This window comes from Lingula anatina, unplaced genomic scaffold (genome assembly GCF_051362555.1).
Source record: "Lingula anatina isolate TDL-2025a unplaced genomic scaffold, LinAna3.0 unanchor82, whole genome shotgun sequence".
Lineage (NCBI taxonomy): Eukaryota > Metazoa > Brachiopoda > Lingulata > Lingulida > Lingulidae > Lingula > Lingula anatina.
Window position 1 is genome coordinate 158,947 of NW_028257603.1, and position 15,988 is coordinate 174,934.

At 37.2% G+C, this 15,988-nt stretch overlaps 1 protein-coding gene across 2 annotated transcripts in view; it reads left to right on the forward strand.

The window, feature by feature from the left end:
• The window catches only part of LOC106166586 (3'-5' exoribonuclease HELZ2), a 56,388-nt gene that overhangs the window by 27,027 nt on the left and 13,373 nt on the right, over positions 1 to 15,988 (forward strand). For both annotated transcript variants that reach the window (XM_086998331.1, XM_086998332.1), the window contains 10 exons: positions 1,276 to 2,508; positions 4,159 to 4,447; positions 5,337 to 5,559; positions 5,958 to 6,101; positions 6,336 to 6,847; positions 7,134 to 7,604; positions 9,373 to 9,567; positions 9,959 to 10,736; positions 11,146 to 11,221; positions 11,935 to 15,892. In XM_086998331.1, the coding sequence (XP_086854457.1) occupies positions 1,276 to 2,508; positions 4,159 to 4,447; positions 5,337 to 5,559; positions 5,958 to 6,101; positions 6,336 to 6,847; positions 7,134 to 7,604; positions 9,373 to 9,567; positions 9,959 to 10,736; positions 11,146 to 11,221; positions 11,935 to 15,892 (7,879 nt within the window). The remainder of the gene's footprint in view (positions 1 to 1,275; positions 2,509 to 4,158; positions 4,448 to 5,336; positions 5,560 to 5,957; positions 6,102 to 6,335; positions 6,848 to 7,133; positions 7,605 to 9,372; positions 9,568 to 9,958; positions 10,737 to 11,145; positions 11,222 to 11,934; positions 15,893 to 15,988) is intronic.

Genomic DNA, 15,988 nt, shown 5'->3' on the forward strand with positions numbered 1-15,988 from the left:
ATAGGAAGTCATATACTGGCAATCTAAATGTGACCTTGAAATTGACCTTTGACCTACTTATTATCATGAACTGAACTTTGTAAATTTTGGTTCCCTTTTATCTCCAAAACTGGCAGAGATAGGCCCATAGTTACTATTGAAGTTGAATAGGAAGTCATATACTGGCAATCTAAATGTGACCTTGAAATTGACCTTTGACCTACTTTACACCATAAACTGAACTTTGCAATTTTTTAATGCTTTTATTTTCAAAACTGGCAGAGATACGCCCATAGTTACTATTGAATTTGAATAGAAAGTCAAAAAAGGCAATTTACTGTGACCTTAAAATTGACCTTTAACCTACTTTTAACTATGAACTGAACTTTGCAAATTTTTAATGCTTTTATTTTCAAAACTGGCAGAGATACGCCCATAGTTACTATTGAATTAGAGTAGAAAGTCATTAGAGGCAATTTACTGTGACCTTTAAATTGACCTTTGACCTACTTTTCACCATGAACTGATCTTTGCAAATTTCCGTTCCCCTCTATCTCCAAAACTGACAGAGATAGGTCCATAAATACTATTTGAACTAATTGAACTTGAATAGGAAGTAATACACTAGCAATCTGTGACCTTGAAATTGACCTTTGACCTACTTTTTATGATGAACTGCTTTCTGCTTGTTATCTGGCCTTTAAATCTGCAAAATTGGCAAAGAAATGCCCATTGTTACTATTGAACTTGAATAGAAATTCATTTACTATGATATTGAAATTGACCTTTGACCCACTTTTTCACAGTGAACTGAGCTTTGCATATTTTCTTGCCTCTCATATCTTTAAAACTAGCAGAGATGTGTCCATTGTTGCCCCTAGATTTTCTCTTTTGTCAGCATATATGCACCACTGACAACACATAGGCCTTTTGTCTAGAGAATACAGGAGTGATCAAGGGTAGGAAAATGCAAGTCAATTAGAAAATCTGCTTGATTGTACCATTTTTAGTTATATTTTTTTGCATATTTTGAGAACTCTTATTGATTGCATTTTATAGAGCTTGTCAAGCACATTTAAGACTGGTGATGGTGTCCCTTTTTGGAGTGGGGGGGTCCATACAAATGTGCTTACTCCAGCTGGTGGTACAATATCCGGAGGCGGTATTGCCTCTCTGATCCTCTAGTTTTGTCTTGATAAAAGGGTCTATAATTTAAAAAGAACTCTCTGTATCTGAATTCTGTCCTAATAATTATTTGTTCCAGTTGTGTTGATCTTTTATTTATGTTTATTTTAGAAATTTCATCGAGAGACCCCGAACAGGTGGTTGGGATCAAAGCAAATTTTCCTTTACAAGATGTAAGGATACAACTGGCATGCTCCTCTTGCTGTGTTGAATCTGAAAACAGTGGGGATGCTTACTGGTATGACTGGCAGGCTCATGAAAATTGCTATGAAGACCGTTTACTACTTCAGCGCAAGGGTGGGAAACTGTGGTTGTGGATCAAGGCTCCTTTATACAATACTTTTACTGACCTTTGCAAAGCTCATTTGCATGGGAGATTTTCGCCTTTTCCAGTTAAGAAATGCAAATATCCCCACAGCAAAGAGGAAAAGATTTTGTGGAAAAAGGATCAAAGGCAGGAGTTCAAGATTCTTAATTTTATTGATGAACTCCGGTATGCTTATCATCCCAAACCAAAAACTCCTCAAGAACTGATACAGAAATATGGAGGAAAATTAGTTTTTGTATGTCGCAAGTGCTTTTACATGAAACCGACAGTTATCAGTTGGAAAGTAAAAGATAAAGATTGCTGTGAAAATGGGCATCGCTGGAAAGTTGAGGGTTTTTTACTTGTACATGAAAGTATTGTTGGTACAGGAAGAAACCGCATTCCAATAAGAGAAAGACCACGTGGTTATGCTGAAAGTGATATGTACCAAAGATGTGCCAAAGGAATTTGTACTGACGGAGATTGCCCAAAGGCACATTTTGATATTGAAAGGGATGTATGGCATCTAGAAACAATCAATAACTGGACCAGAAAAGACTTCATACGAAATCTGAAGAAATTAAATTCTCATGACAAGAAAACCCCAACAATGAAAAATACACTTGGAACAGTCATAGAAAATACAGAAGTGTTGTCAGCAAGAATCCAACATTTGGACTCCATATCATCTGCAAGTACATTTACACCAGCTAGTGAAGTCAAGTGTCAGGAGAAGGTGCAGTATGCTTGTCGTAAATGTTACATCAAAAACCAAAATCTCATCGTTGGTCCATCAGTGGATTTTAGATTTTGTTATGAGCAGTTGCATCCATGGAACCCAGATACTTATTTGTGTGTTGTCCGTCTGGAAGATGGAAAATATTGTGAAATAAGGGAATTGCCAGATGTTAAGAGGGACCAGTTTGACCTGTGTGTCAACATTAAAAGCTCTAATCGCTGCTTCAGGGGAAAGGAGTGTACCTATGCTCACTCTACTATGGAGAAATTGCTGTGGGAATGGATGCAGAAAAATGGTGGTAAGGTTAACTTTAAAGAAGCATGCAAGTATATTGAAGGCATCTGAATTATTAAGTTATTTATCTTAAAAGGGAAATTTCATTTTTATGTACAGACACAGATGTGTCTGTACATATAGCCATCATCTGCGTCTGTCGTCGTCGCCGTCGGTGCCGTCGTCGCCGTCGTGCACTTTTACCGATAACACGATAAGTGGAAAACCGTTTTTGTTTTTGGCTTGAAACTTATAGAACTGATGAATATTCATAATATGCAGGTCAAGTTCGAAAATCAGCATGATCGGGTCATTTTTAGGGAAGTTATGCTGTTTTTTCACTTTTTTCAGCATATATGCAGCACCGATAACACGATAAGTGGAAAACCATTTTACTTTTTGGCTTGAAACTTACAAAACTGATGAATATTCATAATTCGCAGGTCAAGTTCGAAAATCAGCATGATTGGGTCATTTTTAGGGAAGTTACGCTGTTTTTTCACTTTTTTCAGCATATATGCAACACCGATAACACGATAAGTGGAAAACCCTTTTACCTTTTGGCTTGAAACTTACAGCACTGATGAATATTCATAATACGCAGGTCAAGTTCGAAAATTAGCATGATCGGGTCATTTTTAGGGAAGTTATGCTGTTTTTTCACTTTTTTCAGCATATATGCAACACCGATAACACGATAAGTGAAATACCGTTTTACCTTTTGGCTTGAAACTTACAGAATTGATGAATATTCATAATACGCAGATCAAGTTCGAAAATCAGCATGATCTGGCCATTTTTAGGGAAGTTTTGCTGTTTTTTTCACTTTTTTCAACATATATGCAATACAGATAACTCGAAAAGTGAAGAATCGTTTTACCTTTTGGCTTGTTGTGTGTACATTTGACAGCTTTGCTGCCTTGTTAAAATGGTTTTACTTCCAAACTGCCTCAAGGTAATGAATTAATGCAAGTGACCAGTGCCGCATCACATCATAGGTTACTGATTCCTATGTTCTCATCTATGTGCCCATTCAGAACAGAAGGTCTTCAGATCTACTGATCCGTGGATCAAATATGGCAAACCCTACACGAAAGCAAGACTGCTTAATCCTGTAATGGTCTCCACCTTCACATGTCCGGTCCCTGCAGGGGCCTAGCAATTAAACCGAAGCTGAGATTTTATCCATTTAATGGTTTGTGTGGAGGCGGTGAGACCATCTTGCTTTCATGTAGGGTCTGCCATATTTGACTTGTGGATCAGTTGATTTGAGGATTATTTGTTTTGAATAGTCTCTTTGTGTGGTTGGGCTGAAGCATTTTCACAGGAGTAGCTGCCATTAGATGCTAAAACTTATAGTTTATTCTTATTTTGGCACTGTAAAAGTTAGCAACCTCTTGTTTGCTGAATATTGTTGAGCTTGGGAAGAGCAATACTGAAGGTGGTTTCTTCTTTTTTTTTTGTATCTGTATGAATAAGGAGTTGAGTTATTAAAAATAATACTGTTTTTCCCCACACCTGACAAAACTTTTATGAAATTAAATGTGAACTAACTCCTAAATTGAAGGATATATGTTTCATTTCAAATTTTCTAGTTTTTAAAGAAAAAATGCATGCCGAGTTGAATTTTACAAATTCTGTAAATTTCCATAAACATTTAAATTTTTTTTTTTAGTTCTCAGTCTGGAAGAATTGGTGATTGCATCTGAAAGATCTCAATCCAGTCCAGCACCAAAACAGGATGGAGATGATGTGACAGAGCACAGAATTCCTGGCACTAGATTCTGCTTCCCAAAGTTCTACTGCAAGTATTGCTACAAGGAGTGCAACAGTAAGATACAGTTGGAGAGACATTTCAGCTCACAGAAACATAAGTCTGTGCTCTCCCAGCTGAACAGGAGCGATCAGCCGTGGAATTGCCGGGAACCACCACCTAATTTGATAGACTTTAAGCTTTGCAAAAGGTAAAAAAAATAAAAAATATATATATGTCCTCCATGTGGATTTTAGAAAGAAGAAAATAGTGAAGAATTGGTGACCCAACTAATGGTGTACAGGCAGGACACCATGCCTTCTGCACCACTAGATGGTGGTCACCACAGTGGTGTATGGCAGGCAGTGCACTGTGCCTTCTGCACCACTAGGTGATGGGCACCACAGTGGTGCATGGCAGGCAGGACACCGTGCCTTCTGCACCACTAGGTGGTGGGCACCACAGTGGCGCATGGCAGGCAGGACACCGTGCCTTCTGCACCACTAGGTGGTGGGCACCACAGTGGCGCATGGCAGGCAGGACACCGTGCCTTCTGCACCACTAGGTGGTGGGCACCACAGTGGCGCATGGCAGGCAGGACACCGTGCCTTCTGCACCACTAGGTGGTGGGCACCACAGTGGCGCATGGCAGGCAGGACACCATGTTATTTGCACCACTAGATGGTGGGCACCACAGTGGCACATGGCAGGCAGGACACTATGTTATTTGTACCACTAGATGGTGGGCACCATAGTGGTGTATGACAGGCAGGGCACCATGCCTTCTGCACCACTAGATGGTGGGCACCATAGTGATGACAATATGGCAGGCAGGATGCTGTGCACTGGGCACCACTAAATTGGAGTGATATTTTGAAGTACAGCAAGGAAGGCCTTAAAGTGACATTTTTGATTTTGGAAGGAGTAAGGGAATTAATTGAATTTTGAGATTACTTTTTAATAAGATTGTGAAAAATAAAATTGGTACAATTTCAGTTCTTTGATTTAGGCTTTTTTCCATAGAAATCCCCATACAGTGAATAGCAACTGTTATCTAATCATGAGAATATAAATTAAAAAGTAAGTGACTCTTATTCAAGGCATTGTGAAGATGGAGAAACCTGTTTGTACTCTGGGGTTGAGGACCATCTGAATCTCTGCCCGTTTGCACATTCTGAAGAGGAACTTGGTGAATGGAATCAGAGAGCCGCACAGAAAGATGCCTTGAGGAATCTTATGAAAGAGACCAAAGTTTATCCCTACCTCAACCAGGTTTATGAGGATTACTTAGCAGTGAAAGATACAGAAAAAGAAAAAAATTTAGTAAGCAAAGCTGATTTTATATTTTCTTCAATACAACAGCTAAAAAAATAAAAATAAATAAAATAAATAAATAAAACCGAGTTATTTGCAGATCACTGTCTACCAAAATACCTTCAGGGATTGAGACAACAGGTGTTATGATAGTTTCTGCCTGTAGTGAACTGTCAGCAACTCCCTCTACCATTATTGCAATTACATTGCTTTGAAATGCATAAAGACCCATTATTTCATTAGAAAATGATATTTAGAAAACCAAAATATATACATAAGGTAAATTCAGGCTTTACCCCATGCCATAAAACTTTACAAGATGCATCTTATTCATTTTGGTAATTTCTGTCTTGCATAATCCATTTTACACCTCATTGTGGTTACATTGTTTCTGATAATATTTTTAGATTGTGTATGATATGAAAGGTATTGACATCACACCAAATCCACAGACAGAAGATGGCAAGCAACTTCTTCACAAACAGTTTCAAGATAAGATAAAGAATGATAAGGGTTACACATTTACTGTCAAAGTAGATACCAGCAAAGTGGTAAGAACTGTAATATTTAGAATCTGCATTTGTGGTATACTTGTGTTTGTATACATTTTTAGTAATCTGTGGCACTTCATTTGTAATTGGTGTATTTATTTTCCCTATTTATTGCACCACCAGTGAGAGTGGAGGGGGGTACCATAATTTTACCTCCTAACTACCAGCTATATGTAAAAAAAAACAGGAAAAAAGAAAAATTGCTTAGTAGTATCAAAATTTATCCATTTCTAGGATCTGACACTGGAGAGAGCTTCTCTTTTACTGTTCAAGCACAGAGATCACTTTGGTATAGAGACGGATGGAGGTGACACTGTGCAACTCATCGCTGGAGACTCAGTGTGCAGCAATGTGGATAACAATACATATGAACTCCGAGTGTTGTTTAAGACCTTCATCTTTGGAACCTTTGAGCAAATTTTGTTACTGGACTTTGGTCAGAGGCCTTTTCTTGGTGTTTCTTTAAAAGTTGATGTTGGTACTGAACAGGTGTTAAGGAAACTTTTTAAAGTAAGAAAGTTGAAGCAAATGCCAAGAGATCATGTTATTTCTGATTACATCCCTTGTGCTAGTAATCCAACTCCTCTGCAGGAAGTTGTGGGAAAATATTTGGAAAACACTTGGGATTCTTCTTATAACTTAACATCACTTTTTGATAAGAAAGAGTTGAATCGTCATAACTATGTCGGTGTTATGCATCAGCTGCTGATAGAAGAACAAAAGGAGCAGGCTATCCTTGTACAGGGGTATGTATGCCCCCATGAAATTAAGGTTTTCTAAAAATGAGTTACTAAGATAAAGAGCATTTTTATATCAAAATTTGGTAAATTTTATAGAAAGAAGTAATTTGTATTTTGCACCTCATGTCTCTCTGGTTTTTGGTGCTGTTATATTGTTTATGATAGTAGTTGATCTAGATCTGCAAATTGAACAATGTCAAGTTAATGGTGGAAACATAAGTTGATGCCCATTGTTACTAACATGAATGTCATTGATTTGAAAAAATCAGGATTACCCATTTATTTCTTGCAGTTGTAGAATAAAGGCAGGGACCGAAGTCATGACACATCTCCCTCCTTCTCTCCACCACATCAGAACAGACAAACACCTCTTTGCTAAAATTACCATGGATGAAAACCTTCTTCAGTTTGGCAGGGAAACTGTGGAGCTGCTCCTCACTTCAGTTAGCCGAGGTTATATTCAGCTGGTTACGTCTCCAAGTTCAGAGTTTTATGAAGTAGAGGTGTTGAACTACCAAGACTTTATAGACAGAGGTCGAACTAGAGACTCCATCTATCTTGCCTTGTCCGACCAGTGTTGCCAAGATCTGCCTTTGATCCCAGACACCTGTACATATTTGACAGTGCAGTTCAAGTTAGATGTGACAAATTTTCAGCTTATGCACTTAGCCCTGGAAAGACTTGATGCAAATCTTGATGTTTTCTTCCCTGACTACACTCTTGATCAGCCAATGAGGGACTGCCTACCTGGGGAATTGAAAAAGTAAATATTCGTATACATATACCCCTACCCTGTCTAACGCAATACTTTTCAATCAATATCTTTCAGTTAAATGCACCAACATATACCTAGATATTATGATGTTTTGTTTGCATTTATTTTGGAAGAAAACTTGGGATCCATAGATTTCAATTGTTTGCTAGTTTCTTCAATCTCCCTTTCTAACTCAATAGTTTTCAATCAATATCTTTCAGTTAAATGCATCAACATATACTTAGATATTATGATGAATGTTTTGTTTGCATTTTCTTTGAAAAAAAACATGGGATCCATAGATTTCAGTTGTTTGCTAGTTTCTTCAATCTCTCTTTATGTTATTAATAAATAATTTTTAACGCTAATTGTTCTGTCAAAATCACTTTTTATAATATAAATTGCACCATTGCAAATTTATTTTATAACATAAATTTCAAATTTGTATGGACATGTGGCTGTGTATCATTTTGTTATTGTGATTACATTTGTTAATGTAGGAAATTTCAGTGAACAGTTTACATTTTATTATGTACAGACACAATAAGTGTCTGTATGTATTCTGATTGGTCTGTCTGTCCGTGCCGTTGCTGTCATTGTCTGACACATGACTTTCACCCCATAACTGCCAAACTGTATTTTTCTTCACTTTAAATTTACTAAGTGGCTTTGTTTGCTAAAGAGGCAGGTTGCATTCAAAAATTGGCATGATCAGTTTACATTAACAGTAACTATTGTGGTTTTTTGCACAATTTTGGTGACATTTGTCCTGTAACATCCAAACCGTATTTTCACTTTACTTTAAATTAATTGAGTGGCTTTGTTTGGCAAAGAAGCAGGTTGCTTTGTATAATGGACACAATGGTAATTATTCTGTTTTTTTTTTTTTTTGCACAATTTTGGTGATGTTCGCTCCATAACTGCCAAACCGTATTTTCACTTTTCTTTAAATTTACTGAGTGGCTTTACTTGTTAAAGAGGCAGGATGCAGCAAAAAATCAGTATGATTGGTTTACATTTATGGTAATTATTCTATATATTTATTTATTTATTTATTTATTTATTTATTTATTTATTTTTCACACTAGCATTTTCAATGGCTTTTATTTCCTGTGGAACCAATAACTTGCTGGTTTTTCAATGTCCATGTTACCTGTAGTGCATAATTTAAAGATGCATACAAAGTCAATTTTTTGTCACAAAAACCAACCAAATGCCAGCATATAGTTTCAAGTAGTATAGCTAAGAGAATTACCAAAAGGCATTGTTTAATTTTACCCGAAAATGATGTTTGAACGGATTTTTCTGCTGGCATTCTAAGCTGTATGTCAATGGGGCAGGAAAGTAGATCACGAAAGTAGGTTAAATTTACAACCACAAATTTAAAGAAAGGAGCAGTCTAAAGGTCTTTTATGGCTGATCGAGTGATCTATTCAGTTTATCCCTTGGCATGTCGAATTTATTTGAGTCATATAAGAATCTAGTAGAAGTGGTTTACATGTGTTACTGGGAATCCACGCTCCACCGATGCTCGGTTCGTATGTACCTTTAAGAGAGTAAAGTTGAGTATGCTGTTTTGATGAATTATGTAACAGTGCATCAAAATTGGCCAAAACATTGTGGTGAACGTTTTTTGGCATAATGTCTGACCTTTTGTCAGGTTTGCTGCTTATTTTCCTGCATGATGTCTATATATTTGCCAGCTTTGCTGTCTAGTTTATTTATTTATTTATTTATTTATTTATTTATTTATTTATTTATTTTTGTCAATTTATAGGATACATGGTCTGGAAGAGAAAAAGTTAGATATATTAAAAAATATACTTTCTGAACCAGTGGGGGATTTGCAGATTCCACCTACCATTATTCTTGGTGCATTTGGAACTGGCAAAACATATATTCTGAAAGAAGCAGTGGCACTGCTGATGAAAGATACTTCAAAAAGAGTCCTGATATGCTGCAAGTTCGATAGGTATTTAATTTTATATCTTGTAATATTTATGAGTACTTTTCTCATTACAGTAGAAGACGGGCAAAATTTCAGGTGCAAAACTATCTGCAGTTTTGTTTTGACTTTTGTTGTAGATTTGCCTAATTCAGCCATTTTTCTTTTTATACATGTTACAGTATAAAGATGAATAGTGGAAAACAAAATTGTCAGTAATTTACTTTGTTTAGCCATTGATACTGGAATATTACAAAAATAAATCCCTAGGAAAATCCTGAACTAAAGTTAATGAGACAGTTAAAGTACCAAATATCTAAATTATATTCATAAATTAATAATAGTGATATATAGTTTTAAAGAATACTAGTTTCAGGCTTATATTTTTCTTACTATGATTTTGCCTTTTTTTCTCCAGTGCTGCAGATCTGTATGTGTCTTTTATTGAACACAAACTGATGGAACACTCCAAACAAGCAAGCAAACGTGACCATCCTCTGAGAATATATGGAATAGAGAAAGAGAAGGGTTACAAGGATGTCAAGTACTCAGTTTGTACCAGGCCATCGCAAAAACAGCTTGATAGACATAGGATTATAATAACAACACTGTCTGCATCCATGCTGTTAAAGTTTGGACCTTCAAAGGCACCGGTTTTTACCCACATTTTCATCGATGAAGCAGGACAAGCATTAGAGCCTGAATTGGTTATGCCTCTTTCACTTGCTGATCCCAAAACTGTTGTTGTATTAGCTGGAGACAATAGACAACTACTTCCAAAAATATACAGCAGAGTTGCAAAGGACCAGCATTTTGAAATGTCCCTGCTACAACGTCTCTTTCACCTCAACCTAAAGCAAATGAAAGAAAAAGCTCCAGAAGCAGCAGCAACTGCAAAGAGTGGCAACCAACATGTGTTTCATCTCACAATTAATTATCGAAGTACACCAGAAATTTCGCAATTTCTTGGGCAGACATTTTATCAAGGTCATCTTCATTGTGCTGCAGAAATTGGATCAGATAAAGGTGTTCCTCCTCTCTCATTTTGGGTGACAAGAGGTGAGGAGAAAAGGTCTGGAGCGTCCTACTACAACATACCTGAGGCCAAAGAAGTGATGATGCGAGTCCAGTACCTTATTGAGAATGGTAAAATTAAACCATCCAACATGGCTGTTGTAACTCCCTATGAAGGGCAGGTAATAATGTAATATGTGTATGATTTTGTTTCCTTAGTTGTATAATCAGTGATGTTTAATACAGGTTAACAATGTTTTTTTCAGTCCAGAAGCTACATGTATATTTTAGAATATATCACAATTGTTTCTTGGTCCAACTCACAATAACTGTTTGTTGATCCTAGTAATTACTGACTGGCAATTACAGTTCAGTTTTGGGCAATACAGTGGAAATGCCTCAAGTTGATTGGTGCAATATTAGATTCTTCTACAACACATTTTCAAAGGGCTTGATTAGGTTGTTGAAATTCTGAACTTGTAGTCTTGGAGTTTTTAATGTATTCAGTACCAGTTTATTGACCTGTTTCAGCATTAGATTTTGCTTAAAAAAGAAAGAAAGAAACATGTTTTGTCTCATTTTTATTTTCAGATGCTAGTTATGTCAGAAATGCTGGAAGAGAAAGGACTAGGTGCTGTCAAGACAGAAATCGTTGAAAACATTCAGGGTATTTATCAAATAATATGACTATACAGTAGTGAATGACCTAATTCAAAGAAATGTGATATACATGTATACAGCAATGCCTCAATTTTTTTCAATGGGTGAACATAACCAATTTTTCAGGTACATAATTTTAAAATCACAAAATTAATAGAAAAGAACTATATAGTAACTTGCTTTTTAATTTGTTGCTACCTCTCATTAGGAATGTTCTAATTTTAAGACATTACGTATGACTAAAAAAATACAATATCTGTAACATTTACACTTCCACTCATTGAAAAGATCTGAGTCTGAGTAACTACCATAGTTCTGAGAACAGTGCTTTAGTCACAGAACTGCATAAGGTGATTTGTAAGCTTCTAAAGTAGTTTCATTTTCTGTCAAAAGTGTTTTTTGTGGGTACTATTTGAATATATGACATCCTGATAGAATTCAATATTAGTAAGGCATTTGAAATTAATCAGCAGTATTTTACCTTAGAAACATTTTGCTACTAGGTTATGAACAAAGTTTTTTTTCTCTGTTTCAAGAGTTGATCTCATGGTATAAGTCTTTTTAAATAATCTGCAGGCAAACTGTCAAAGGGTGATTATTCTAGATCTTATTTTGAAAAGATTAACATAAGATATGAAATATTATTTCTACTAGCTGTAAGATTACTTTGACTTGACATCCAGCATGTTGGGTCTCACCATGGAACATTTTGTATTACAGGTCTTGAGTTTGATGCAATAATTCTGAGTACAGTACGAACTTGTAGTGGTGAAACTTCTAGTGGTGCTTTGGGATTTTTGGAGAACAGTCGTCTTCTCAATACTGCCATGGGAAGAGCAAGGAGGCACATTTTGGTGGTTGGGGATCCTTTCACTCTTTGTAGCATTGGATCATGTCGTACTATATGGAAACACTACATTGATGAATGTAGGGTAAAAAGTTCATTGTATCCAGATATTGGGTGTGAGATTGTTGAAGAGATTCTTGGTAAAGATTACCAACGTCTGGAAGGCACAGAAAATGGAAAGGAAACTGTAGAACATCATGAAACAGCCAAAAGCATCTGCACAGATACGACTGCTAGAGATTCTGGTTACAGTTCAGTGACTGGTTCTGGCGATTCAGAATGTACCTCTGAAATAGACTCAGACAAAGATGACGAATTAAGTGATGAAGAAATCTTCAAAAATTTAAAAAAGCAATGGAAAGATGATGAACAGTTTGTTTCCAGTAAAGAAATATCTTATATCCAAGATGAAATCCATTTTGAGAGAGATGGATATCTTGAAGATGAACATAGCACCAATACCCTACATGATATGAAATTGGATTCATGGTTGTATCAGACACATAGATATGCCAGGGGTGCAGATGATGAAGAAATGAATGAGGGTGAGGCAGAAGATGAGGATGATGTCAGGGATCTCAATGAACATTTCTATGATTTCTTTGTCAAAGGCATAGACCAAAAAGAAAACTATTATGAACATCTTTCAAAGATTGAATTGATGGATATGTTGAAAAGGGAGCCGAGCAAGTTTAAGATCTGTACTCTTAACATAGAGAGTGCACAGAAAGGGTTTGCAGTGCCCATTGAAAGAAATGAACCAGTTCCCAGGATAAATCTCTATGGTAGAAGCAACTGTGGGATGGCTTTTGATAAAACTGAGGTTGTTGTAAGGCTCAATAATCCCCCAACATCTGACAAAATCAACTTGGACACCGATTTCCATGGAAAAGTAATAGGGACATGGAGTCAGGTAAAAGTCAGAAAGTTTACAAAGTTTGTATGTACAGTTGATGAATTCAGAATAGATCTTATGAAACCTTTAAACAAGACAGTACCTAAAATACATGTGATGAACCCTACAGGGACTGACAACAGAATTGCAGTTTATTCATCAGACAAAGATGGGAGACTAAATGTCAAGAGATGGGAACCAGTAGACCTCCGACTGAGAGACAGCAAGGTTTTTGTGGTCAGGTGTTTGAAGTGGTCCCCTGTCTTCCAGTATCCACTTGGATATGTTGTAAAAGTTTTACCTGCTGGCACTGACTTCACAAATGCCCAGGAGATATTGAAAATCCAATACCAGTTGTCTCAGAAATTCCCAGTAGATGTTGAAAAAAAGAAGCGAGCCCTCATGAGAGGTCTCTCAAAGAGATCTCAAAAAGTTCCAGAAGATGAAGAACCCAAAACATCCCATCTTCCAGATGACTTTTTCACAAATAGAGAGGATTGTAGGCAGCTCCACTGTTTTACAATTGACCCAAAGGACTCCGAGGACTTAGACGATGCACTATCAGTGGACTTTTGTGAAGATGATACTGTGAGAGTTGGAGTTCACATAGCTGATGTGTCGGCATTTGTTGAACCAGGGGATCCCATAGATCAAGAGGCAGCTTTACGATCTAGAACCTTTTATCCTGCAGAAATGCCAGATTCAGACGAAAGAAGCCACCCTGAGAAACCATACCATATGCTACCTACTGAACTTAGCACCAACTTCTGTAGTCTCTTAGAGGGGAAGGACAGAGTTGCAATATCAGTATTTTTCAAATTTGATAAAAATGGGAACATCACCATTGGCAGCAATATTGATGACCTACCTGGTACGCCAAAAATTAAAAGGACAGTCATACGATCAAAAAGGCAGTTGTCATACAAAGATTCAGAGGACATTCTCAGGGACTCTGAAAAAGAGATGGGCAGTTATCTGACAGACAGTTTAATCTTTCTGCACAAAGCAGCAGAACATTTACGCCACAATCGTCTCAAAGAAGCTGCAAAATTTGTGCATGCTGATGGCAAGGAGTCACCTATGTCAGAGCGAATCATTGGAGAATTCATGATTTTGACAAATGCAACAATAGCAAAAATTCTGACTAAAACATTTAGATATGTACCTTTACGAGTGCACTTTCCACCAGATAAAGAAACTCTAGCTGATTGGCAAAACCAGTATGGTGCCATAGCAGAACTAACATCTTATCTGAGTCATTATGTGAAGGAACCGCAAACTTCGCCAGAGTTCATTACAGTCAGACAACAAACTTGGCAGAAGATGATCAGTCTTGCGGAGAGCACAGAAGGGCTGTCAGATCTGAAGAATTGTCTTGCATCTGAGGAGGACTACCCAATGCAGTTCTGTGCCATGGCAGCTTGGTTTGATGTGCAACGACCAGCACGCTATGTCATCTCAGACCCAAATGATTCTGATGCAGACTATTCTCACTTTGATTTGAATGTCCCCATTTACACCCAGGTCTCCTCACCGATTCGCAGATATATGGACCTCATTGTCCAACGTCTGCTCTGTGACATGTTGGATGGAAAAACAAAACCAACTGAACCTTCGTACAACAATTTGGAAAGTATGCAGCAGATTTGTTTGTTGTACAACGAGAATTCACTCAGGGAAAAAATGTTCAGCAAAGACTGTAAAATTTTGAAAATAAGTCTGGAATTGCAAAAGAATGGCCAGGCATTGTACTCACCAGTTGTCACAAAAATTGAAGAGTCTTCTTTAGCATTAAATAATCCAGCCATGTCTTACCTTCCAAGAAAGTATTCCACTATAAAATATGGAACCCTGGGTTTAATGGATGTCCCAGTTCGTGGACAATACAATGATATATGCTTCAAATGGTCCAAGAGACTTTACAACAAAGAATATGAGACGGCCAAATCAACATTTTTACCTTCCAAAATGGAGAGGGATTTCAAACTGTATCCATTTCAAAGTGAGGTTTTAGTGCCAATTGACTGTTGGATTAAATTGCAAAATACTTCATTTTGGTTTTCAGACAAATTGAAAGGTACGTTGCATAGCATACAAGAGTACAATTATAGAAAACAAGAAGCATATCCTAGTTATGTGTCTGGAGACATGTTTGTACACGAGCAGACAAGCAAGAAGGGCAGTCACGGCAAATCTCTCGTCCTCCCAGAATGCAAATTAGCATTACACTTAACAACAGGAAATGTGTTGGAAACCCTGATGTATTCATGTGTTGAGATGGGGAAACTGAGACCTTTTGTGAGTTTACTTGGCATTACTCCGCACTTCAAAATCTGCTTGTCACATAGGGAGGACCCAGTCAAAATGTTTTCAGATCCTCTGGCTGCACATCCATTGATGGACAAATATGCAGGAATTGAACATTACCAGAATGTGATTCTTCCAGTCCTGGCAATAGAGTCTGCAGCCTGTGCTGTGGCCAATGATGAAGCTGTTACTATCCAAAATGTAAGCATTGTGTGGGAGGCAAAGGAGACTGAAAACAAAACTGTATACTATGGAACATTTACCCTTGGGGATTTATTTTGTGAAGAGCGTAATATTGAGTTCTTCCATGAGGAAACTGATTCCAACTTGGAAGAAGATAACGAAGTGATTGTGGACTGTGGACAGTATGGTGATTATATCTGTGTAATCTACACCAGGATGAACAAATCTGAGGAGACAAAACACTCTTCTTTCCCATGTACCAGTATTGCCAAATGCGACCCTATTTGGTGTGGCCATGGTCTATTGATCACAGTAGGAAAGAACAAGAGGGTGTTGTTCAGATTACTTGGTGAGAATATTCCAGGTGCCATTCTTGAGCAAAGTGATAGTGAAGATGGAGATTTCAAGTGCTGCGTGGAAATAATCCAGAAGACCCTTCCTAACAGGTACATGAAATCATCCATCCATTTTCCACCATGGCTAGATATGTGTATTCTTTCTTCATTGTGACAATTGCTGAATATTTGTTTCAGAATTTGTCA